This window comes from Carassius gibelio, chromosome A18 (genome assembly GCF_023724105.1).
Source record: "Carassius gibelio isolate Cgi1373 ecotype wild population from Czech Republic chromosome A18, carGib1.2-hapl.c, whole genome shotgun sequence".
NCBI lineage: Eukaryota > Metazoa > Chordata > Actinopteri > Cypriniformes > Cyprinidae > Carassius > Carassius gibelio.
Window position 1 is genome coordinate 3,982,340 of NC_068388.1, and position 26,016 is coordinate 4,008,355.

Consider the following 26,016-nt stretch of genomic DNA (forward strand, 5'->3'; position numbering starts at 1 on the left):
TCCCACTGAATAACTAAAACCAGATTTATGAAGAAACAAAGGAATATTTTCACAGTCGAAGGTGCCCTGAAAAAGGAGGAATCCCAATCCAGAAATGCATGTGTTCATACAGTCATAATGGAAAAACAGGTATGATTCTGAGGAGAAATGCATAGGCTATTTCTACAAGATTAACAGAAAAAAATATCAAACAAAATAATGTCAAAAGTCTAAACTTTTCCAACGTTGCCTCCTTAAATTAGGACATCTCATTCAATTGTCTTCACATTGCAGTATTCAGATAACTTGGTGCTGCTTAAAGCATTGCCCAGGCTTTCTATTTGCTTGCTAAGTTTGAGCGCCTGTCAGTACTTAAGCTGTGCATGGTTGCTAAGATGTTCTGGGAGGTTGCAAGGTGATCGCCTACTAGCCTGTGATTGCAAATCTGATCATTTAGAAAAGTAATTGATTGAGGTATCATTCATTCTGAAGTCTGTAGCACAAGATGAATTACAATTTCATGGATCATAGATCAAACTGCATGTAAAAAAGCATCGGTTCCAACTGGAAAATCACTCATTAATCATCCACATCAGACAGAAGTGGGACTACGAAAACATCAGGCTCAATAAAAGTGGACAAACACTCCTTTTCTCTCGATCTCTCCCCTCCCGCACTCACTCAGTCCCATCACAGCCCATTAAAAGTTGCATGCTGTTGTTTGTCAGCAAATGGAAAATGCGTGCCGGTATTGATCCACCATCATGCATCCATTCTGGATCTCTGGAGGCTCATTTTCCTTTTCTTTCAAGCTTTTGTGAGGGAGGATATTACGTCTTGTAGCACTGTGATGGAGTTCACAGCAAGTTCAGGTCAGTAATAAAGAATATGCATCAAACTAAAACAGAGACGAGATTCATATCTCTCACACATCAGCATTTCCTCCAAATACGGGGACATTTAGCCGATTTAAAGGGCAGTTGCATGCAAATTTGCAACTAGTAATGGATTTTCCAAGCATTTAAATGGAGAGAGAGCAGAGGTGTGGAAGAGAGAAATGTGTGCCGCTGTGCGAGCAAGTGGATGTCGTCTCAGGTTTCAGCAGAATTAGATTAGACTAATGGGAACTCCCCAGCATCCGTCAACAAAGAGGGCATACCGGAACGTCCTCAGGCCATAAACTGCCAAATAAGCATTTAACTGGGAAACTGCTTAAATTCAAACAAAACTAAAAGGTAAGGGAACTCCAAAAAGGCCCACTGAAGGTTTCAGGAAATGTAGTCTTTTTTGCATTGGTTTTAAAGTCTGCCATGCTTCAAGTTTGTCAAATTGGGTTCCTGAAGAATTCATGCATTCTTTAAAATCTTGATAATATTATCAAATAAACACATATAGGTCCATTCAATATGGCTGCATGTGTGTTAAGCGGTGCTGACTGGAATGACGATGATGAGGATGAGGATGAGGGTGGCAGTGATGCTGAGGGCAGCGATGCGGTACGCCTGGTTCCTGCTGCAACGTGTGAACGAATGCGAACGCCGCAGGAGCGTGTCGGAGGCCGGCGTGTAAATCTCATCCGTCCAGAACTCCAAAGACTCAGGCGCCTGCAAAATAAATATAAAAAATATCAGAGTTTGATATCAGAGCTGGTTAATCTGCTAATTTTGAAAATAACCATTATTATTCCAGATGAAAGAAACAGTTCCCTCAAACATGAAAATTTGCTGAGCATGTACACCCTCAGCCATTCAAGATGTACTGTACTGTAGATGAGTTTGTTTCTTCATCAGAACAGATTTGGAGAAATTTAGCATTACATCACTTGTTCACGAATGGATCCTCTGAAGTGAATGGGTGCCGTCAGAATTATAGTCCATAATAGTAATCCACAAGTAATCCACACCACTCCAGTCCATCAATTTACATCTTATAAAGTGAAAAGCTGTATGTGTAAGAAACAAACTCATCAATACAACTTTAAACTTTTGCTTCTGGCAAAAACACGAGACCGTAATCTATAATCACTTTTCCTCCAGTGAAATACTTTGATACGTTGTCTTCTCACATCAAAATTAAAACTGTTAAAACTTGTAATTGGAGCTTAATCTGTGTGTATTTCTCTCCTGATTCAGACAAGACAACTTTTTCACTGGAAGAAGCAATATTATCTGAAAGAGGACTCACATTTTAGCCAGACTTAGTCTAGACTGATTTGTTTACTAATGGTCATGTGGATTATTGTGATGTTTTTTATTATCAGGCTCTTGATCAGGTGAACTGTTCCTTTAACACAGATTTATAAAACATGTTTTGCTAACCTCATCAGAATCTATTGGTTAATATATAAGGTAAGCACTTTAGAAAACTATATTGCCATCCAATATAAAAATGTTATTCTAGCTTTGGACAATTTGACACTAGCAAAAATACACTGTAAAAAGATACAGATTGTTATCAGGTGAACTGTTCATGAACCTGAACCACAATGATTTCAATCCAAACATTACATTTGGAGGCGTTACCTGAAAATCCAGCGGTGTTAAGTCTGACTGGCTCCAGGTCACTTTGGGACGTTCAGTCATATGCTGAGTAGTGCTATGGACAGATGTGCGGCGTGGTGCATTGTGGGTCTCAGGTGGCATGAGGTGAAAGCCCGTCACTTCCTGCACTACAGAGCCCTCTCTTTTATGCACTCCACCTAAATGATCTAACTGAGGAGCCAAAAAAGGTTTATATTATGACCAAATATTCACCCTTATATCTATACATATACATTGGGTCTAAAAGAGACTACTAGTCAAAATACACACACACACACACACACACACACACGCACACGCACACGCACGCACACACACGCACACGCACACACACACACACACACACACACACACATATATATATATATATATTCTGCATTGCAATTTGAGTGCAAAGTTAAATTTCTTTGCCTTAATGACAGCAGCACTCACTGCATAAAATCCACAAGTTTGCATAAAACCTGTTGATCATGTTCATGAAAATGAGGATCTTGTGCTTCAGTTCAGTGTAGCAGGGATTACATCATTTTTTTGGGCCAGCCCTAAAGTTAATATTATCCTGGTTACCTCTGCAAAACCCAAACAATTTGTTTTCATTAACTTTCTGATTATTGCAGGTGATAAGCTCTGTGACCAGCAAAAGTGTAAGATTCTTACAATATAATCTTGTGAAGAAAAGGAGTTTAATATTTAAATGTGCTATAACCAATTTCAGCTATTTTGCTAACTTAATGCACAAAATGATTGACAAGCAGAGAGCATTTCTGATTAGAGTTAGTTTCCTATTGATACAGACTTTCTTATTGGCAATTGACTCTTATTTTGTTGTTTACAGGGGCTAAAGAATAATATACTACTCTTACTGTTTTTGTCATATGTTATACACTGTACCTTTATGTGGCAGAAATAAGAGTAGTGTTCTAACATACTAGTCTGAATTCAATCAGAGTCTAGTTACGCCACAAAGACAAGTATGATTTCTCAAGACACATATTTCAGTGATTTAAAGTCATAGGGACATTTAATGTGGAAGAGATATCACTAATAGCACATTTAAAATATGTTTAAATATGTAGATATTTCTTAACCTGTTACCTTTGCAGGCTGTATGTGTGGCTCCTTGCTGAAGCTGATGCTCCACTCTCTGGGGGCTTCTGATCCGCTGCTCTCCGTGTGGCTCCTGGAGGTCCTGCGTACAAACAGATGCCTGCGTTTCGCCGCTGCCTCGTTGATGGCCTCTGTCCCTGGATTGGTCCGTGGGGACCCCTGCTGTTGCTGCACACTAGGCCGTGCTGTGAGCTGTGGCTGTATCTGCATTTGATGCAGGCATGCGACCTGCTCCCGCTGCTCCAGGCGGTTTAGCGTGGAGAGCACGAGGGCCAGCTGCTCACGTAGCTCTGCAATTGGCTCTAGCTGTTGTTCCAGTTCCGTGACCCGTTGGAGCAAGCGCCCCACACCCCATCTCACGCCCTCTTCTGGTGCCTCCAAGGAGTGAAACAACCTCCGTAACTTTCCCAAACGTTCACGCCTCTCTGGCAGCCCAGCTCCGCCCCCTTCCTGAGCCCCTCCTCCTTCCCCTGGCAGAACTGCCATGGAGCCACACATGCTAATATCATCTAGGAAACGGAAGATGGCGCTGATGTCATCCTCGCCGATGTCAGGGTTATCAATGGAGAGTTTATCGGCAAGCATGAGGCTTCGTAAAGCGCGTCGATCTGCAGGCTCTGTTTGGGTGCCTACGCTTACCATGCCCTCGATGCTTATTGACCAATCGTACCATGCGTCCAAACTCATGCCGCTCAGCCGTTTGAAAGTATCCTGCACCGTATTGACGATGCGAGGATCAAAACCGGGAATGTCGAAGCTCGATCTGTCGATGCTAAGTTTAACAGATCCTGGTTTTCGTAATCCAGACTTCTCTAAGACAGACCGCTCTGATCTGGGTTTCTGCAGGCCGGTCGTTTCAGGCTCAGGTCTTTCGTCCGCTGTCCTGCTGTCGATGTCCAAGCTGTGGCTTTTGATTTGAGGAGCGGAGGTTTGGTGCTTTCGGCTGGAGACAGAAGGGCCGAAGTAGGTGGATGTCTGGAGTTCATCCAAACTCTCATGCTTTGCCTGGCGCCACTGAGTCTGATGGTCATAGGGATTTGCGGAATCATTGTACGATTGCATGTCGCCCACGTGTGCATCCAGTTCAGGTGCATTCGAATGAGTCATGTAAACATACGAATGCTCATGCGCATGTGATGCCGGGTTGTGGTGGTCTTTTGCGTATGTTGCAGGGTCTGGATAGGGGTTCTTTTGGGAAGTGTAAACCAAGTCCTCTCCATCTGATCTTGGTCCATCTGGACTTTGATCTGACTGGCCGCCGCCTTCCATGGATGTGAGTGGAACATTGTGGATCCCTTCTTTAAAGGCACTCCTCTTCTGCGAGCAGGAACGAGCAACGTGGATTCCCTGATTGGTCACCGGTGTCTTGCCAGCCTCCTGATTGATTTCATCAATGGGAATGTCCCCAGAATGCGCATTCTGCATGCTGTCCCGATTGTGTATATGTGAGCGAGGCTCAGTGACCAACGCAGAGGTGGTCTGAGCGTGTGAAGCCTCTGTGTTATGACTGAACACTTCACAAGGGAGGTTCTCATATTTACAGTCCTCAGAGGCGGTCCCTCCTGCTGTGACGGGTAGGGCAGCTGGCCAGTCGTAACGCACAAATCCCTTCCCACAGACCTGACAGGGTGTCAGAGACTGCAGGTTCTGCGTGTATGTAGGAGCAGTACGGGTGTGCATGAGGAGGTTGAACAGAGAGACAACATCAGCGGCAGCTGAGAGCCGGTTGCTGCAGGGCGGGTGAAGTCGCTCTCGGAAGAGTGTGGAAGGGAAGCAGGGGTCTCTACAGGCAGTGGAGTACAAGAGACTCCGTAATTCTAGAAGCGGCTGCAGGCTGAAGCGTCCACTCAGATAGACACAAATGTCTGCGTACAACACGCTCCCACGGCATGCACCTAACACCTCCAGGATCTCCAACAATACAAGGGGGTCTTCAGGGTTTTCAGCCATATTTGCACCAGATTTGAGCTTTTAATCATGGATACTACATATAGAAACCTATGCCCACTGTCCTTTGCTTTCCGCCCTTCGTCAAAGGCAAATGCAGCTCTGCAAAAGGGAGCACAGCCATAAAATCAGGTCAGCCAGAGGAGGATTTCCACAAAAATTACTTTTGCATTGACTTACTATATATAAATACTATGCAAGTTAAAACAGTCCAAGAAAGGAAAACGCAATAAAAAAAACAACCGGTTACCTCTTGCAACTGGGATGTGGTGCTGAGAACAAAGCTATTCATTGCTGACCTTATTCAAAGCCTTAATATAGCCGCTGATCGGAGCATTTGAAAAGCGCAGAAACCATTAGTGATGGTATGAAATCGTCCATCTCCGCTGATCAGGGTCCCACCAGAGAGACTATCATAGGTAAAGCAACGGTCAGTGGTCAGGCAGCAGTCAGTCCTACGGTTAGTGCAGAAAAAAGGTTGTTTGGGGTCTCAAGGGATTCTATGAAACCCGGTTCTCATCCCTCATGAGCTAATGCCCTGCACATGAGAAGCAGCATGGATAGTTTCTGCTTCATGTGTGACAGGAGCGTTGCATCCTCTAGTTGGTGTGTTTGCACACGGAGCTGCTGTGGTGAAAGTCACTCATGACGTTAGTGACTTTCTAGAGCAGGACAATAAACAGCTAACAGAAGGAGAGCATAATAGACTACAGAGAAATGCATAGAAGAAACCTTCAATTGTAAATCCAAATTCTTTTATTATTAAATATTTCCTTTGTGCACTTTTTTGTTTATATATACAAAATATATATATTTAAACTACGGTAAATTAACCAGTTATTTACATATTAAATTGTTAAATAAAATGGCATAATCATAATCATATTTGATTCCTAAATATATTGAATAGTAATGTATTTCTATTTACTAAAAAGCCTCGATATATATATAAAAAATGCATTTAAAAATATTGAAACCAAGCATAGATTTACATACAGCACCTTTAAGCATACGGCATTTGTTGAGTAAAATCTTAAGATATAACTTGAAAATAGAAGCCTACCTGTACTATCTGAGGATGTGTCCTGATGCACACAGACTGTCCCAAATCTCATGCAAACAAAAGTGGAGGAGTCAAACAGTCCCAGCATCTGCTCAGTATCTTACTGAAGTGGATGAAGAGAGATTTACAGACGATAACACACTTCCTCTCTCTCTGTTTTAGTATAGCCTACAGCTACATTAAAGTGATCATCAAACCTTTTACAAGTGTAATGGAGCTTGTTCCCTTCAGACATCAGATAGTATGCACTGTTAAGACTCATCAGGAACTCAAAGTTATTTCTCTGTCTCTAATTGATGAGCATCTGAAATACATCAGGTTTAAGATGACTTCAGGACTTGAAAAAGTTTGTTGTTGAATAAAAAAGTTTGTTTAGTTGTCTCAGGTTAAAAATCATTCATAATAAAGACCACGAGGGGGCAACAAAACTCAGATTGCAAATGAATGGGAAAACATCTTTGAAGGGGGAAATACTGACTACTACCAATAAGCAACAGAAAAAATGTCACATTGCTACAATACTGTTCAAGTAAAACAGTATTGTATTTATTAAATTCTGTATTTTTGCTGTAATTCGTTTTGATAGACAAGATAGCTATTGCATGAATGCATATAATACGTCAATGTTTTTTAGTAATTTTTAATAGCAATAATATATAATAAAAATATCAAACCAAGTGGCATTTTTCCTTAGAAAAACTGCACATTTTAGTATGTTATTAACTCAAACCAAAACCATAAAAAAATGCACATACACACACACACACATATATATATATATATATATATATATATATATATATATATTAACTTATTTCAGCTAGTTTATTTCTCATTTGGATTTAGTTTAATTTGAAGTACTAAAATAACAAATTTAATAAATAAAAAATATAGACATTTCAAAAACAGTTACTATTAAAAATGGGGGAAAAAAAGTAAACAAAAAGACTAAAAATTAAAACAAAAATAAAATATAATTCGAAATTCAAAAGTATAACTAAAAACAACATTAGTTAACGTGGTACTCAACAACAGCCACTTTATTTATGATTATTTTTATATGTGTGTGTGTGTGGAAGGAGTTTAAGTCATATGTACGAGTGCATAACTCTCCATAATAGATTTTGATAAATTTACAGTAAAGGAAATGTTTTGATGGGTGTGCCTCTGCGTGCTCTAATATAATTTTGCACTCTCTGATCTCTTTGTTGATCAATCAGTTTGGGTTTGTTGGTGAGTCATACTGTTAGTTATTATGAGAGTCAGTGTTGTGTTTGAGAAACACAGAGAACACACGAAATCAAAGGGAGGGAAGAGATAGACGTGGTTTGTAATTATACAACCACTTTTCCAGTGTACAAACTCGGCATTAGGGTGGCTTTGCCAAATTTTGGCCTAATTGAGATCAGGCAAACAGGAAGAAGTGGGGAAGAACGGAAAGAGAAAATGATACGGACAAGATTAAGGAAACTGAGAGGTTGTGAACGGTCACAATGGATTGACGCTGTGTTTATGGGAAACGGGATGATGTTTTGGGTATCAGCCCCTTCACAGTGACTCTTATCAGCCTGTTGAGTGAAGGCTGTTAAAACAGATCCATACAAACACACTTCATCCTGGATACTCCAAAAAACATTCCATCACAATATGCATGAAATCATTTGGCTTTTATTTGAGTCATATACACAGATGTGGGTAAATTAATCGACCTTATTCACAAATCAGAAACAAAACATTAAAAAAAAAATCATATCAAGCAGTACCGCAAGTACATTAAAGCGAACAAATCGTTAATCTTTCAAATCTATTATGAACAATAAAAAAATATAAAAAGTCAGATTTAAAGGCCTTTTCCAATGGGCTTGGAATGCTAAACCAACCCTTTTCTCTCATTACTGACAGCTGCACTAAGAAAAAGAGTGAATTCCAGTCGATCAGAGTTATGAAGAGATTGTGTGCCTGATGATGTGGTCTAACTGGCTCTTAGCTGAAGAGGTCAGGCTGCTTTGGGACAGACATCATGCAACACAAATATACTGGCAGTTTCCCAGGCAAGCGGACCCTCACACAATCTCCCGGGTTTTCCGGATGGCACAGCACAGCATCATGCTAAAGATCATGCCGAAGAGCTGCACACATGGAGAACACATTCCTTCAGTGACACGTCAATCAAGTGACACCTACTGTTTCCTAAAAGCCTTATGATCAAGGAACATAATATATACTTTTTTTTTCTATTTAAAACCATAGTTTGTAATCGCTGCACTTTTAGCATTACTCAAAAACATAAGCCCCTTTCACACTGCCATTCCGGCAAATACAGGGGTAAAGTGTTCCTGTAATTGTTCCCTGGTCGCTAGATTTGGCACTTTCACACTGCCAGTGATGACCCGGTATATGTGCGTGCTTTCACACACAACCCTTGAAGATCCCGTAACGACACGTGACATCAGCGCGTGACGTGTAATGTACGAGTCGACAAAGCTTGGCACGTTATACTTTAACTGAAGCAAGCAAACGATCTCAGTGTCAGCGCGGAAAGTGAGGAACTAACTGATCTCTGCTTCATTACAGTTTGCACATATGTTTTCGTCGCGAATGTTGATCTTCCTTCAAAACAGCCGGTAAAAAAGTCGCGCGATAACGCGCGTCATCACTTCGATACCGAATTAGATCTGGCTTTTGTTCACACAGCGCTCTTTCCGGATCGATTACCGCAATGTTACTATGTCCCCGACCCGGGTTCGATTCGGTAATCAATTCCGGGACGTGGTTGCTTTCACACAGAAGGCGACCAGGCAATGTTACGGGAATATTGCGGGTCCGACGTGCAGTGTGAAAGGGGCTATACATACACAACATTTAAAGGTTTGGGCTTTGTAAGATTTTTATTTTTTTGAAAGAATGCTCACCAAGGTTGCATTTATTTGATCGAAAATACAATAAAAACAGCAATATTGTGAAATCTTATTACAAATCAAAAGAACTGTTTTCGGTTTGAATATATTTTAAAATGTAATTTATTTCTGGGATGCAAAGCTGAATTTTTAGACTTCAGTGTCACATGATCCCTCAGAAATCATTCTAATATGCTGATTTGCTGCTCAAGAAACAATTATTATTACCGGAAAGTTCAAAAGAACATGATTGAGTTGAAATAGAAATCTTATGTAACATTATAAATGTCTTTGCTGTCAATTTAATGCATCCTTGCCAAATAAAAGTACAAATTTCTTAAAAAACTACAACGAACCCCAAAATTATAAATGGTAATGTTTATATATAAATTGTCATTCAATTAGACATTTTTAATTTATAATATTTCAATTAAAGCTTTTACAGTTATAACATGTATATATCTTTATCTAAGGTTGATATGCTGAACAAGTCTTGACAAAAAAATATCAACACACAGTGAAATTAAATCTAATTTACCATGATCACTCCAATGCCGATTCCAATGCTTCCAGTAATATAAAGTTTGGAGTTAAGGAATTCATCAATGGCATCAGGGCAGCTCTGAACACATAAAACAAGACAAAAGGATTTATGGTCTTAAGGTTTATCAGTGTTTATGCTCTCTTGCCATATATATATGCCCAGTTAAACTGAGCCAAGATGCAAAGAAGTACAAGAATGAATCTTTATTTGGTGGAAGACATTCTTATGTCTGATGTAACAGGGCTGTGTAAACACTTTACTCATTAGTTTACTTACACCCTGCTGGATCTTTAGCACAACCTTTGAAAATAAACATTTCCTTTCACTTAGTAAATGCAACTCTTTTCTCAGTTTTGTGAACCGTTACTACGTTGCAATCACCTCTTACTTGACCTTCTGCTGGTAGAGTAACAGAGTGCTTCACTGACTCCCTCAAACTGAGCCGTACGCAGGGTGCCTCAGGACAGAAACATTACCAGTGCATGAAATCTGAGCTAAACTGGTGTAAAAGCACTCCAAAATCAGACCTGCTGCCTTAAAGAATCTAGTTCAGTACGGTCAACCGTAAATAACTGCTAAACAATCGCTGACTGATATTTGACGAAAGATATTTAAAATATGAGGACTTGAAACTTATAAACTGAATCACAATTTGAATGAAATAAGATGTGCCTTGGCAAATACCAGGTGTTATTATTAACTAAAACTAAAAGTATGTAACAAAACAAAACAAAAATGTAAAAAATCTTAAACTTAAGTTAAAGCTAAATATATATATATATTTTTAAATATCGTGAATATTCAATATTTTAAATATTAAAATGACAAAAGACAAAAAAACTAACATTTAAAATTAAAACAATTAAATCTAATTCAAAATATGAATAAACACTAATAGTAAATAAAATAACACACATTAAAATAATTCCTCGAATCACACTTGTTTAATTTCGGCTGCACAAATATAAAATAAAGTTAATATTTTTTTCTCACATTTATGCTTTTTTTTTTTTTTACATCTAATTCTGTATTTTTATATTTATTACATGTTTTTTTTTTTTTTGTTTTTTTTTTTATTGAATCAAAGTCATCAGTCTACATGGATTTTGTCCAATGATTTAGTACAAAACTCAGTTATCAGTAGCATCTACATATCAAATATAATAACTACCAAACTGCAGCATTTTAGTCTGTAAGCACTTTTACCTTTGTAATGAAAGCATCAAGCTTCTCTTTTTTAGGGCAGGTCTGATCAGGAGTTTCCGGCTGGTTTCCTAATGGTCCACAGCAGTTAAGCTTAGAGATGAGGAACAGATGTCATCACAAATTAGCAAGGCTTCAGAGTCAACAAGCTAGGAATAACTAGTGTTTCAGAGACCATCTGATGCATAGAGCACATAAAAGCAGCAAGTGATTTCTGAAGATCTTACAACGAGCGCTTCTGAGGAACAACTAGCAGTTGACACAGTTGTTCACAAGACTCACAGTATTGTATCTTTGCAAGAAAGAAAAGAGATCTTACTCCATGATGGATGAGAATGATTGTTTCTTTTAGAGCATCTTCATTCGTTTCTTGGTATTTATTGTATGTTGCCTTGTAGAAATTTGTTACATCTTGAGTAACCTATGGGCACAAACATGAATTAGGAGCACCACTGGTGTTTGTACATGTGAACTGAGCATTTGGGACGCCCACCTTGGTCTGGTTTGAAAAAGCCCAAATACCAGCAGCCACCTCGACTGCAAAGATAACCAACAGAAAGAAGAAGAACTGTGGGGAAGACAAACAACAGTCAACCCCCACGGCTGATGACATCATAATACTACAAAGTGATATTTGAGAAGATAAGAATGTGGGGGATTACCAGTCCAAGCAAGCAAGGGGATTCCTGGATTGCGCCACAACATCCAAAAAAACCAACGACCATAATCAGCGCACCGACCCCAATGAGAATGTACAAACCTACAACACACACACACACACACACACTTTACTTTAATCGAATGATCATCACAAGCATCAACACAAAAAAGCATGTTAAAAAAAACGACTTACCTGTATAGAAGATGAAAGATGCCTCTTCATCAAACAAGATTTTAGTCTTGGGATCAAGCCTCAGCCAGAGTCCAACAGCCATGACGCATGTTCCTGCAATCTGCAAAAAACAACAACAAAAGATAAATCACAATGAAATACCTGCAAATGGCATAAAATGCACGCAAATCAAAATTATTTATTTAATATTAGAAAGACAGTGCTAAAAATCAGTGCACTAAATGATTTCAGCAGAGGTTATTGATTTAAAGAGATCTAAAAGCCATCCGTTTACATTCCCCATTCATCTAAATGGCAGTCACTTGGCTGGCAAACCTGCTTGCTAACATCTTTGCTTATGGGTCTTGGCCTAGGCTTTTTTTTTATATATATATATATATATATATATATATATATATATATATATATATATATATATATATATATATATATATATATATTGCCATGAATGCATTTATATAAAGCCATAAATGTCACGTAGATAATCCTGCCATTTATTCAAAATATAAATATTTTCTAAAAAACATAAATCCTTGCTATCACTTACTGTTTAATTTTTTTTTTTTTTTCATTTTTAATTATTATAAAACACTTAATAACTTATGTAAGGATATGTAAAGGTTAGGCGAGTTTGCTGGCCAATTAAGAACAGGGATACTATGGTCCTTAAACCAGGTACTGGTAGCTTTGTCATTGTGTGCAGGTGCCAAGTCCTGTTGGAAAATTAAATCTGCATTTCCATAAAGTTGGTCAGCAGCAGGAAGCATGAAGTGCTCTAAAACTTCCTGGTATACGGCTGTGTTGACCTTGAACCTCAGAAAACACAGTGGACCAACACCAGCAGATGACATGGCACCCCAAACCATCACTGACTGTGGAAACTTTACACTGGACCTCAAGCAACGTGGATCGTGTGCCTCTCCTCTCTTCCTCCAGACTCTAGGACCCTGATTTCCAAAGGAAATGCTAAATTTACTTTCATCAGAGAACATAACATTGGACCACTCAGCAGCGGTCCAGTCCTTTTGTCTTTAGACGCTTCTGACGCTGTCTGTTGTTCAAGAGTGGTTTGACACAAGGAATACAACAGCTGAAACCCATGTCTTGCATACGTTTGTGTGAAGTGGTTCTTGAAGCACTGACTCCAGCTGCAGTCCACTCTTTGTGAATCTCCCCCACATTTTTTTAACGGGTTTTGTTTCACAATCCTCTCCAGGGTGTGGTTATCCCTATTGCTTTTACACTTTTTTCTACCACTTCTTTTCCTTCCCTTCGCCTCTAATGTGCTTGGGCAGAGAGCTCTGTGAACAGCCAGCCTCTTTTGCAATGACCTTTTGTGTCTTGCCCTCCTTGTGCAAGGTGTGAGTGGTCGTCTTTTGGACTACTTTCAAGTCAGCAGTCTTCCCCATGATTGTGTAGCCTACAGAACTAGACTGAGAGATCATTTAAAGGCTTTGCAGGTGTTTTGAGTTAATTAGCTGATTAGAGTATGGCACCAGTTGTCTTCAATATTGAACCTTTTCACAATATTCAAATTTTGTGAGATATTTAATTTGCGATTTTCCTAAATTGTCAGTTATAAACATCAAAATTAAAAGAAATAAACATTTGAAATATATCAGTCTGTATGTGATGAAAGAATATAATATACAAGTTTCACTTTTTGAATGGAATTAGTGAAATAAATCAACTTTTTGATGATGTTCTAATTATATGACCAGCAACTATGTGCGTGTTCATCTGCCATCTTGGCAAAACTCCATGCCTGATTTTACTTCCTCCATCTAGGTATAAAATAACCTCCGTCATGAGGAAACCCCCCCCCCCCCCCACCGTTTGCTATCTTGTTAATAAATCACATATTACAGTTTGTACACCTCATTTGAAAACACAAACAAACCGATGCATCACACGACCAATCAACTTTCAGTGTTTGATTTAAAAATCTGCTGAAGTTTCACACATGCTACCGCCAGTTTCCTCATTATATCATGTCTTTTTATTCTTTCTAGTCATGTCCTGCTCATACACTGAACACAACAGTTTCATGTTTACAGGGTTCATGTCCTGATTTCATTCTCTCTGACCCAGATCTTTTGTTTGAAAAACTGAAGGTTTACAAATCTGTTCCAAATCTCCAATGCCAATTCTAAACTAAACAAACACCCTTAAAACAACCCCACTTCACCTGCGCTGACCCCATTCCACACACAAACTCCACATAAACACTAAAAACACTAACACTCACAAATAAACATTGACGTGCTACTTTCACAAATATGAATAAAATATAAAAAAATATGATATTGCACTTACCCAGAAGATTAAGTTTACGATAAACATGGCATATTTAATGCATTTTGGACATCCATAAACACTCATTTTGCTGCTGTTCAAGTCACTTTTGTGTTTCGGGAAACAAACTGTATTTGATCACCTGCACAGTCACAGCTAAATAGATCAATTTCTGGAAAGTTTGCTCACAGACGTGCTGTTTTATGTCGTCCTCCCTTTGTTTGAAGAGAAAGAGAAACTGAAAAATGTGGGAGGAGCTCACAGGTATGTGAGAGTCAGTATGCTGTGCGCTCAGTACAGTTCTTGAGGAGACTTCACACTGCATTCTGTTCTAATGCTCTAGCTGGGACAAATTTCACACCAGAAACAAAAAGTGATGTATATTTTGCTTTATAAATAAGATGCATGTTTTTCACTGCAACATTTTCATGATGATTAATCACATTTACCTCTCAATTCTCACAATAGTAATAATAATGATAATAATAATAAAATAAAACTAAGAAATAAAATATCATGCTCATGACTACGATGTAATTGAAATAATTATCTGAGGAAATTAATAAAAAAAAACAATTTTTAATTAAAATTAAATTCACTACAACACATGCTACCATGATGTATAAATACTTCACAGTATTTATATAAATAATAATAAATAACATATATAATTATATAACATTTAATATTTTTTTCAAGTTGTGGTAAGAAGAAATTAGGTAAATTTAGGTTTTATATGTTTTTCTTCTAAAATATAATTTTTATATAATTATCTAGTAAAATATTAGTCGTCACACTTGTGGTATATTTATCATACACATGTATTATTATTTATATTTAAATATTACATTATTCACTTTGCAATAATCATTATATATATATATATATATATATATATATATATATATATATATATATATATATATATATATATATATATATATATATATATATATATATATATAATTTATACAATACATAAATATAAATGAATATTAGACATATTTTGAACATTTGATAAAAAGCAATATTTTAAATTTGACTTTACTTTACTTTACTTTACTTTACTTTATTGGTTTATAGTAATGTGGACAACCTCTTTTAATCAAAAGAGCAGCTTTAGCCTCTACGGCTAATTTCCAGCTGTAGTCCCCAGCCAGTTATTAATTGGCATACATCAATAAATACATTGCAATTAATACAAGGCTTAAGCAAGAGCTTAGACAAACAAACAAGGTGGTACAAAATTGAAACAGACAAGCAGGCACAAATTACAAAGACATAAAAGCAGGTCAAGCAATAAACTAGAGAAAATTGACACCAAAGATAATCATGCAAAGGCCACATTGAAGCACATATAAGACATAGCATTGGGACAGTCAGCAGAGATCAAGTGGCAGAAGCATGATCATGTCACATCTAGTGCGCACATCACATCTAGCATATTAATGTGTGCAGGTGTAATTGTCGGTTAGCCAATTTTTAAGATGTGCAGTAAAAGTCGAATACATATGTATGTTTTTAATTGTAATGGGCAATGAGTTCCAGTTATGTATTGCAGTAAAAGAAAATGATAATTGACCAAATGCACTTTTTCTTAGTGGGATTACTAGGTCGCCACGTGTGGTGCTTCTGGTATTATGACTGCTGTTATTACGTTGGATTATGAATGAATTGAAAGGAGGCGGAGCGGTATTATGTAAAATTTTGTGAACCAGACAAATATTTTTGTATTTGATTACATTTTCCCAGCTCAGCAGTTTATAGTTTTTAAGGATTATACAATGGTGTAAACTGTTAGGCTTCTGGTCCAAGATTTTAAGAGTTTTTTTATAAATAGTTGCTAGTGGCTTAAGTGATGAGCTGTTAGTTTGTCCCCAGCTTGTCAGACAATATGTTAGATGTGACATAATCATTGCATCCATAAATAATTTAGCAGCATTAAAAGTAAGGGCACTTCTAATATATCTAAAATTAGCTAAACTAAACTTGACCCTATTGCAGACTTTCTTAATATGTGTTTTAAAAGAGAGATTAGAATCAATAATAACGCCCAGATATTTAAATTGTGGCACAATAGTAATGTTTTGACCCGAAATTGATATGATTGACATACTATTACATTGTCTTTTTGTAAAAAACATTCCCACAGTTTTATCTACATTTAATTGAAGACATGAGCGATTTAGCCAATTGGTGATCTGGTCCATGGCTTTAGTCAATTTTGTGGCAGCCAGATTTTTTGTCTTGGCATGCACATAAATTACAGTATCATCCGCGTACATTATTGTATTGATGTCAGGGCAAACTGATGGCAAATCATTAATATATAGACTAAACAAAAGCGGGCCAAGTATTGATCCTTGTGGCACCCCTGTGCATAAATTAAGAGCTAGTGAACGATGGGTGTTCACAGAAACAAATTGAGTTCTACCAGTTAAATATGACTCAAACCATTTAATTGCAGAGGGGGAAAAATTAAAAGTAGAGAGTTTGGCAATAAGGACCTGATGGTTGACTGTGTCAAATGCTTTACGGAGGTCTAAAAACACAGCGCCAACAACACCTCCCTTGTCCACCATTTCTCTAACAGTCTCTAAAAAGTAACAGTTAGCCGTTTCTGCGGAGTGATGGGCCCGGAAGCCAAACTGCATCGGATGAAGTGTGAAGGGACTATTATTAAGAAAAGAGACAAGCTGTTCTGACACACATTTTTCAGCAACCTTAGAGACTACTGGAAGAATACTAATTGGGCGGTAGTTAGATATGTTCCGTGGGTCATTTGACTTAAATATGGGAGTTACAATTGCAGTCTTCCAGGTGGTTGGAAATATCCCCTCTAGTACTGACTGATTAAAAATTTGTGTGATAGGATAAGATAGATGTTCTTTCAGGCATTTAAGCATTTTCGAGTCCATTCCATAAATATCTTTTGTTGATGAGATTTTAAGAGAATTAATAATTGCCTGAGTTTTTACTTCACAGATAGGTTGAATACTAAAAGAAGGCATGCTTTCATCTATTGTGACAACATTTCCAGTTATTAGGGAAAAATTCTGTGCGATTTCATTCACAGAATTAATAAAATATTCATTAAAAGCTACAGCTATTTGAGCTGGGTCTTGAATTAGTTTACCATTCTAATCTGGTTTACCATTCTGACAGCCCTAATTTTTATATTAAATATTATATAATGCACTTTGCAGTAAAGAGAATGATGCCTTTTCGCATTATCGTACTGTGAAGTGGAGGGTGAATGTTTAATTATATTGAAAATATAAATTTTTTAAAATACACTTTATTGTCTTTATATAAACTATAATCTAAACTATAATGTAAACAATATACAGTATATATATATATATATATATATATATATATATATATATATATATATATATATATATATATTTATAAAAGCACATATCACTACTACCAGTGAAATGAAGAGTAAATAATGAATTGTTGAGTGTAAATGCATTTTGATCCTATATTAAAAACATTATGTCACAAATATGATAAGTTAAAATTTCTGGTCACTAAATAATAGGGCAGTTAAGTCTCTATCCAGGTAGGAAAGACAGCTGAAGAGCCCGTGGAGAGCATGAATTCCTCATTAATGCGACAGTTCAATAGACCTGCAGGTTCTGTGTGTGTGTGTGTGTGTGTGTGTGTGTGTGTGTGTGTGTGTGTGTGTGTGTGTGTGTGTGTGTGTGTGTGTGTGTGTGTGTGTGTTTGTGTGCGTGCTCAGAGAAGGTGTTAAGTAATGATGATATTACGTAATATTTACAGAGAGCAGATGAATGAGACCAAAACCAACACACTCACACATACACACAAAAACACAATTTTATGATGTACATATTATTCCCCCATAAAAAACAAATGCAGTTTACAGTGAGTTTATCCATGAGATTATCATGCTCTATAAATAGGCGGGCAGATTAAAGACAATCTAGGACGTGAGCTCACATAAACCCTCGGCCTGGACACACACACACACACACATACGGCTCTGGGTTGTGTTCACTGTGTTGATGAAGTAGTGATTCATTTAGAGAATCAGTTCACTTCAATGGAATGGTTCAATAATTCATCTAGTCTTTTGTTTCACTACAATGTTTAAAATATATATATTTTTCCAGTTTAAAGTGAACAGAAAACAAAAATAAGCTATCCGTAGGCTGGCTCTCCTATAATGTATAAACACAATGGAGAGACCAAATCATTGGACAGTTTGCAGAGCTCCAGACTATGAGTAAAAGGCAATGTTTTCCCACTGGTGGCCATTTTCCCACTGGTGCAACTTTAATTGATTTAAGATGAGATTACAAATATTCTATAATGCAGTTTTGCATAAAAATGTCTTAATTGTTTGAACAAAACTGAGTCAAGAAGCAGATTTCAGAAAGTGTGACTGATATTACTTTACCTGTTCATCATATCACTGAAAATTGAATTAAAGGTCAGTTGCATTGCATTATGGGATACATTATTCTAAAGTGTGCTCTGGTTGCATACTGCACATGGTAGCATGATAATAGAGTGCATTAATGTCTGCCCACTTTTTGAACTATGTTTATCATTATTTTTTTCCCAAAGGGATTCAAGTTTTCCTTAAAACATTATAATCAACCGGCTACAAGGTTAATCACAATTGTAATAAATCTAAAGCAAAACGTATTTGGAAATCAGCACACTTTGCTCACTGTGATTTTCTGAGTAATGTTGTTTTTCACCAGAAATTTAGCTATTTAAAAATGCTAAATTATTTTTAAATTTAATTCGAAATAATGCAAATTGATGTCTTCAACAAAAGCACGGATCAACAACCTCGGAGCTGTTTAGAATCAATTTAAATATGTAGAAAATAAATTAGATTTACTTCCAGAACCCGACTGCTACGCACTACAAAAAACTGGATACTGTGTACAATATACAAACTGTGTTAGAATAGTACGATCAATCGAACGCTAATTCGAATTCGAGATTGAGCACTTGGAGAATCGGTTCATTTATTAAGAAGAACCGGTTCAAAAGGATTTGCTCACGAGAACGCGTCTGTCCAGTCGAGAGAGGGAACAGCTGACATACAAAACACGAACAGTGGGGAGTCAAAGGAAACACTATCAAAATTCAGTCCTTGTCCCACACGCACGCACGCTGACTCTCACAAACAAACACAGAACTCTGTTTTAACTACACGACCAGGGTGCTGAAATCTGAGCTGAAAACCTTCAAATTAGGTCAGCCAAATGGTGGCAGTCCCGTTGCATCGCTTCACACAGGCGTCTCTACGTCATTAATTACAGTCTAAACGGGACGCTGTGTGTACACGGATTTATCAATGAACATTTGAGGAAAATCACGAGCAATCATAAAACAACGTCCAGCGCGGACCAACATCTGCACACATCAATCATTTCTCACTCACCCAGAATATAAAATTGAAGACGAACATCAGATACTTGACGCACATCTCTCCCCCGGTCAACGCCGCCATCACAGCAGTCTGTTCTTCTCTCACACAATGCTGAATGAAAGAGTAGAGAGTCCGTCCGTGACCCAGTGTCTGTGTGTGACTTTACGCGCTGTGAGTGTGTAGAGCGCGTGCACGGAAAAACTCCCGAAAGACAAACTCACTGCATCATCGAATGACCAGAAGATACACGGACCCTCATCCCTCCTGCCAAAGATCAACTTTGCAATTGTTTGCTCGGTGAGGCAAAACCGAGCGTGCCAAATGTCGAACACCTTTTGCATCGACCCAGTTGCAATTTTTGGAAGATTACTGAAAATCGTACATACGCTTTATTTAGTAATGTTTTGGGGGTTTTGCGAGGCAACCTTTTTATTTATTATTAATATTATTTTTTACAATTTATTTTATAGGAAAATCCACAAGCTCTTTATTCTATGGGAATTACGTCATGCTGGAATGACGTCACCACAGTCAGGGCAAAGCCCAGATGTTTTTTTTTCTAGATAAGTTTTATATTTTCCTAAATACGTTTTTCTTTATAAATGCAAATTTTAAATTTTAAATTTTAATTGTAAAGATCTGAAATAGTTGGATACTATCTCTTCTTCCAGCAATGTTGAAGCCATGGGTTGTGCATGAAGAATAATACTTATGCTTTATTTTTTTTATGTTATTGACTATGTGTTGGATGTATAAGGGAGGCAAGGATTTAGCAAATGTTGTTTTCTCTCTATTTCTTGTTTATTCTTCAATTGAATTGAATTTAAATTACATATTACCCCTGGCTTAATGTTTTGTTTTGTCTATATATAGAGAGAGAGAGAGACAGTACAGACCAAAAGTTTGGAAGCGTTACTATTTTTAATGTTTTTGAAAGAAGTTTCTTCTGCTCATCAAGCCTGCATTTATTTGATCAAAAATACAGAAAAAACAGTAATATTGTGAAATATTATTACAACTTAAAATAATAGTTTTCTATTTGAATATACTTAAATATATATATATATATATATATATATATATATATATATATATATATATATATATATATATATATATATATATATATATATATTGAATTTTGTTGAATTTAGTTGAATTTTCAGCATCATTACTCCAGTCTTCAGTGTCACATGTAACATTCAGTCTATCACATGATTATTCTGAAATCATTCTAATATTCTGATTTATTATGAGTGTTGGAAACAGGTCTGCTGTCTAATATATTTGATGAATAAAAGGTTAAAAAGAACTGCATTTATTAATAATAAAAAAAATTCTAATAATATATATTCTAATAATATATTTTCTTTACTATCACTTTTTATCAATTTAACACATCCTTGCTGAATAAAATTGATTTTAAAATTGAATTTGAATATTTATTTTATTTTTTGATCAAATAAATGCAGGCTTGATGAGCAGAAGAAACTTCTTTCAAAAACATTGAAAATAGTAATGTTTCCAAACTTTTGGTCTGTACTATATATATATATATATATATATATATATATATATATATATATATATATAGTTGTAATCTGTTTTGAGCTGTAAATGTATTTATCTTAATATATGTTTAATACAACAATGAAAAAGGTTTCTTCCACTGATCATTGATTTTTATAAGGCTTTTTTAAATGTTGCATGTCCTGTGAACTTTATTAGGCAATCTATAAATATGTGGGTGTTAACAGCACCTGCCCGCTTTTTGGAAATGAAGATTAATTGAATATTAATTATAATAGAAAATAATTTTGTTTTACTGAATCACTTCAGATAGATCATTGTGATTATGTCCATTTCTTCATTTTATATCATACATTAGTTTCGCATTTGTCTAACTGACTTTCTACTCTTCTTCACTTTTAATTTAACCAGACTCATTTCTCATACTAAAAAATAAATAATAAATAACAACTGGAGCACCACAGCAGCTCTCATTGAGTCACAATCCCCCCACACATGAATTCATAATCAAGAACAACAGCATTTTTGTATTCATATGCATCCACACACATTTTATATCTGATGAATAGAGGTCAGGAATGTGCAAATACACACACACACACACACACACACACACACACACACACACACATTGGTAGTACTGGGTTAGTGTTTATAATTAAGTTTATATCAAAACAAGTAGTATGTCCTCCTTTACATTGCTTATTAAGTATAGATGTGAAGGAGAGTGAAAGTTAAATAGCATATGTCCTCTCTCTCTCTCTCTCTCTCTCTCTCTCTCTCTCTTAACATTTGTATTGCCATCAAAGACTGGCATCCCTCAGCTGTATCAAATCAACAGTTCTAAACAAATATGTTGGTGGATTTTGATGTGAAAAAAGAACAGGAAATTGATATGATGTTGTAATAATAGGATGATGTTACTAATATTTTTTTATGGAATATTTTAGGTATTTAGGCCAAAAACAACAATTTAGGCAGTTTTGCATCAAACAACTTAATGATGCATTTAAACATGCAGCTTTTTACTTAATAAGACGTTAATTGTTGGACTGGAGTCACATGGATTACTTATGGATATTATGTTTTCAGCATCTGATAAGTCTCTCATTCTGACGGCACCCATTCACTGCAGAGGATCCATTGGTGAGCAAGTGATGGAATTTTAAAGTTCTCCAAATCTTTTCTGTTGAAGAAACAAACTCATTTACATCATGACCTGAGGGTAATACATTTTTCAGCTAATTTCCTTTAAAGTTGCGAATTTTCCTGTACAGTCTATTTTATGCTAACATGTTAATATATTGTTAGGCCTTTGTTCAAATTAATATTCAGTACAATAAATAATCTGGAAGCAAGGATATGATGTAAGACTTGAACTCATATTTTTGCCAGTAAATTCAGGGTCAACAAGGAAAGGTAGAATGAAACATGGACATGGAGTTCATGTGAACATGCTCTGATTACACTGTTGCAGTAAGGTTTTTCCAACAATGAATCCATCAATCTCAGAGAAGGGTTAAATCAGAGAGGCTGCGAACTCACTTCATATGCTGCAGGTTGTGTGCGTGTGTGTGCTGTTTGGCTTGGCACTAATGTACTCTTTTGGTTTGTCTTATCTGTCTTCACTGCCAGACTAATCCTTCAGTTCCTCCAATGCCCAGACTTCCTCCTATTGTCCTCTCTAAATGAGTTTAGAAACGGAAATCACACCATCCCTCCCTCTCTCATTCTTATAAAGCAGTCCTTTCCTCCTAGACTGGATTCCAGTCATGTCTTCAGGATTGTGAGACACTGGACACCGAAGACCTTGCACAGCGAAAGCACTTCAGAGAACCTGTTGCTGGGAGCCTGCAGCTGGACAGAGGTCAGAGGTCAAAGGTAACAGGTGTTACACTATCAGCACACTATCTTAAAAATGCATTTGTTTCTGTGATTCTGTCAAATTCTTGTATCAGCGAGTCTGAAGCATTGCACATCTGTTTTCTTATTTAAGGCTTCTGTTTTGCTCTTTAAGCATGTATGGTAATATACAGTGCATGTTTGTGAATATATTGTGATCAGTTTTCCCATTCTAAGCTTATGCTCAAGAATAATAGCATTCTAAAACTCTCTGACAGATTTGTAGGTGCTCAGAGATTTCTGCTTTGTTTTTCACTTCCAGCTGAACTCTTGCTTTGGCTCCTGCTCTTATTTTTTACCAAATGAAACCCCCACATGCTCACCTCAGTATATTGTTGATGGCCAGCAATTGTGCATTAGACTTTGACAATTTGTGGGAAAAAAGTACAGGGTCCCTCAACATTGCAATGTAGAATCTATTGTATGCTTTCTAGGGTGTTCTGGGTAGTTGAAGGTGATTACTAACTTATGATTGACTCTTTTGATTACCTTCTCTTTCTTAAATCAAGATGGAACCGTGCAGATGGAAAGGATGGAGTCGTATCCTGTGGGTTTTCATCTTGAATTTTTCAGGTTAGAATTGATGCTCATGCCTGTTTTTTATCTCCTGTCTGTTGGTTTTGTTTAGATGTTTCTTAAATGTTACAGTATGTTTTTTTTGGGACCCCCTTTTTATTAAGTAGCCTTTTTTGATGTAAGTACATAGTAGTTAAGGCCACTTAATATAAAGTAACAATGCAGGCTTGGTTCTTTCGAAAACATTTCAAATCTTACTGACCCCAAACCTTTGAACATTAGTTGTTAGTTTGATTAAAATAGTGTGCAAGTGCTCAACTCTCTTCACCTCTTTGATCTGTAGGATTGGTGTCAGTCGAGGGCTCTGGTCGCTGTAGTCTGTTTAGCCGGCAGCATATACAAACATTTGATGGTGTGATTTACGAGTTCCCTGGAGACTGCAGCTACATGCTGGCGGGAGACTGTCAAGACAGAAGCTTCTCCATACTGGGTAAAAGCCAGGTTTTTATGAATTAAACAAGCTATGGCAAAGCTTGTACACTGTCAGTAATAAAATGCCTTCTTTTGTGTATGTTTATGTCTAGGTGATTTCTCTCATGGAAAGAGGAAAGGAGTGACTTTATTTCTGAGAGAATTCTTCGAGCTTCACCTCTCTGTTGATGGGACACTGACACAAGGAGCAGAAAGGTACAAGTTGTACATTTCCTAGGAGAACAAAAATCGCTAGCAAATTTCCACCAGGTTGTAAATTTCATGAATAATTAAATAAGTAAACATGAAATTTTTAAGTAGAATGACTGAAATAGTATTTTCTTGTCAAATGTGACCCTGGAGCACAAAACCAGTCTTAAATCGCTTGGTTATATTTTTAGCAATAGCCAAAAAAAAGAAAAGAAAAAAATTATTGATTTTTCCTTTATGCCAAAAATCATTAGGATATTAAATAAAGATCATGTTCCATGAAGATATTTTGTACATTTCCTTCCATAAATATATAAAAAATATACATTTTTGATTAGTAATGTGCATTGATAAGAATTCATTTGGACAACTTTAAAGGTGATTTTCTCAATATTTCGATTTTTTTGCACCCTCAGATTCCAGGTTTTCAAATAGTTGTATCTCGGCCAAATATTGTCCAATCCTAATAAACCATACATCAATGGAAAGCTTATTTATTCAGCTGATGATGTATTAATCAAAATCTCGAAGAATTGACACTTAAGACTGGTTTTGTGGTCCAGGGTCACACATTTACTCATCAAAAATTCTTCCCTTATTTGATTTTTATTTTAGTCAAAAATCAGGTTAACAATTCATTTAGCATTCTTTTTATATACATTTTATATCCCTATACCCTGTTGAAAATACCAGTTTAGACAACCATGGCTGGTTTATGCTGGTTAGTGCTACTGTTGCTGGTTAAAGTAGTTAAGCAGCCTGGTTTGTGGCACCAGCATATAAAACACTACTAGTTAGTCTTTTCATCAGAATAGCGCATATCAAATATAATTCAGAATTTCCCCCCTTCAGGTTCCCATTGCCGTATGCATCGAGCTCTGTGTTCGCAGGCTATGAGCTGGGGTATGTTCGGTTATGGAGTGAAGAGTTCGGGTTCTCCATCCGTATAGATCCCTCGCATAACATCCAAATAATGCTCGCCAAGCAGCACAGCAACCGTACGTGCGGCCTGTGTGGAAACTACAATTATTTGATGGAGGATGAATACACAGCACAAGAAGGTGAGACAGGAAATGCAGGAAAGAACCAGAAACATACCTTTCAAACTCTCTTTCGGTAAGATCATGTGTTAAAAGCATTGCACAGGATGCTGATTAATAAGAGCTGGGGAAATAGGTGGCGTCAGTGTTCATCCTGAAGACAAAACACTAGAAAGTTTTAGTAGAGAGCTCTTTGTTTCAGAGCTTTGTGTGTGTGTTTGAGGGGTACAGTATGTTAGTGCCCTGTCATTGTTCTTTTGTAGTTGATGGTGCACTTATCAGCTGTTTAAATTTAGAACATAATCTTTCACATGAGTCAAGCGCATGATAAGGAGAACCAGGGAAACTAAGAGATAACAGAGCTGAAAGATAATACGTTTGAACAGGTGAAAACTAAGAAGGTGTTATGGTCAAATTTCACCCTAAATATAAAACATAATTTTGATAAGTTGGCTTCTAAAAACAAACAAACAAACAAACTTATAATTAACTTAATG

General features: G+C 36.8%; 3 protein-coding genes across 5 annotated transcripts in view; 1 reads left to right on the forward strand and 2 right to left on the reverse strand.

The window, feature by feature from the left end:
• LOC127934596 (major intrinsically disordered Notch2-binding receptor 1-like) lies at positions 1-7,432 on the reverse strand. Of its 2 annotated transcripts, none has more exons than XM_052532081.1 (4): positions 6,637-7,432; positions 3,615-6,200; positions 2,502-2,690; positions 1-1,583 (listed from the first exon to the last, which is right to left on the reverse strand). In XM_052532081.1, exons 2-4 carry the CDS (start codon positions 5,574-5,576, stop codon positions 1,401-1,403), a joined length of 2,334 nt encoding a protein of 777 aa, XP_052388041.1. In that variant the 5' UTR covers positions 5,577-6,200; positions 6,637-7,432; the 3' UTR covers positions 1-1,400. The 2 variants fall into 2 exon arrangements, with proteins under 2 accessions (XP_052388041.1, XP_052388040.1); XM_052532080.1 differs by having other exon boundaries at positions 3,615-5,675; positions 5,824-7,432.
• Positions 7,433-8,286: 854 nt separating this feature from the next.
• On the reverse strand, positions 8,287-20,131 carry LOC127934597 (CD9 antigen). 2 transcript variants are annotated; one of them, XM_052532082.1, is made up of 8 exons: positions 19,863-20,131; positions 12,134-12,233; positions 11,943-12,040; positions 11,774-11,848; positions 11,600-11,701; positions 11,284-11,373; positions 10,072-10,155; positions 8,287-8,765 (listed from the first exon to the last, which is right to left on the reverse strand). In XM_052532082.1, the coding sequence occupies exons 1-8, from the start codon at positions 19,929-19,931 to the stop codon at positions 8,700-8,702; spliced, it is 684 nt and encodes a 227-aa protein (XP_052388042.1). In that variant the 5' UTR covers positions 19,932-20,131; the 3' UTR covers positions 8,287-8,699. The 2 variants fall into 2 exon arrangements, with proteins under 2 accessions (XP_052388042.1, XP_052388043.1); XM_052532083.1 differs by lacking the exon at positions 19,863-20,131 and adding an exon at positions 14,450-14,664.
• A 2,973-nt stretch (positions 20,132-23,104) lies between these two features.
• The window catches only part of LOC127934369 (von Willebrand factor), a 32,152-nt gene continuing 29,240 nt past the window's right edge, over positions 23,105-26,016 (forward strand). Inside the window, exons 1-5 of the mRNA XM_052531704.1 lie at positions 23,105-23,261; positions 23,792-23,855; positions 24,142-24,288; positions 24,383-24,485; positions 25,332-25,540. Coding sequence (XP_052387664.1) covers positions 23,792-23,855; positions 24,142-24,288; positions 24,383-24,485; positions 25,332-25,540 — 523 coding nt within the window. The 5' untranslated portion in view covers positions 23,105-23,261. The remainder of the gene's footprint in view (positions 23,262-23,791; positions 23,856-24,141; positions 24,289-24,382; positions 24,486-25,331; positions 25,541-26,016) is intronic.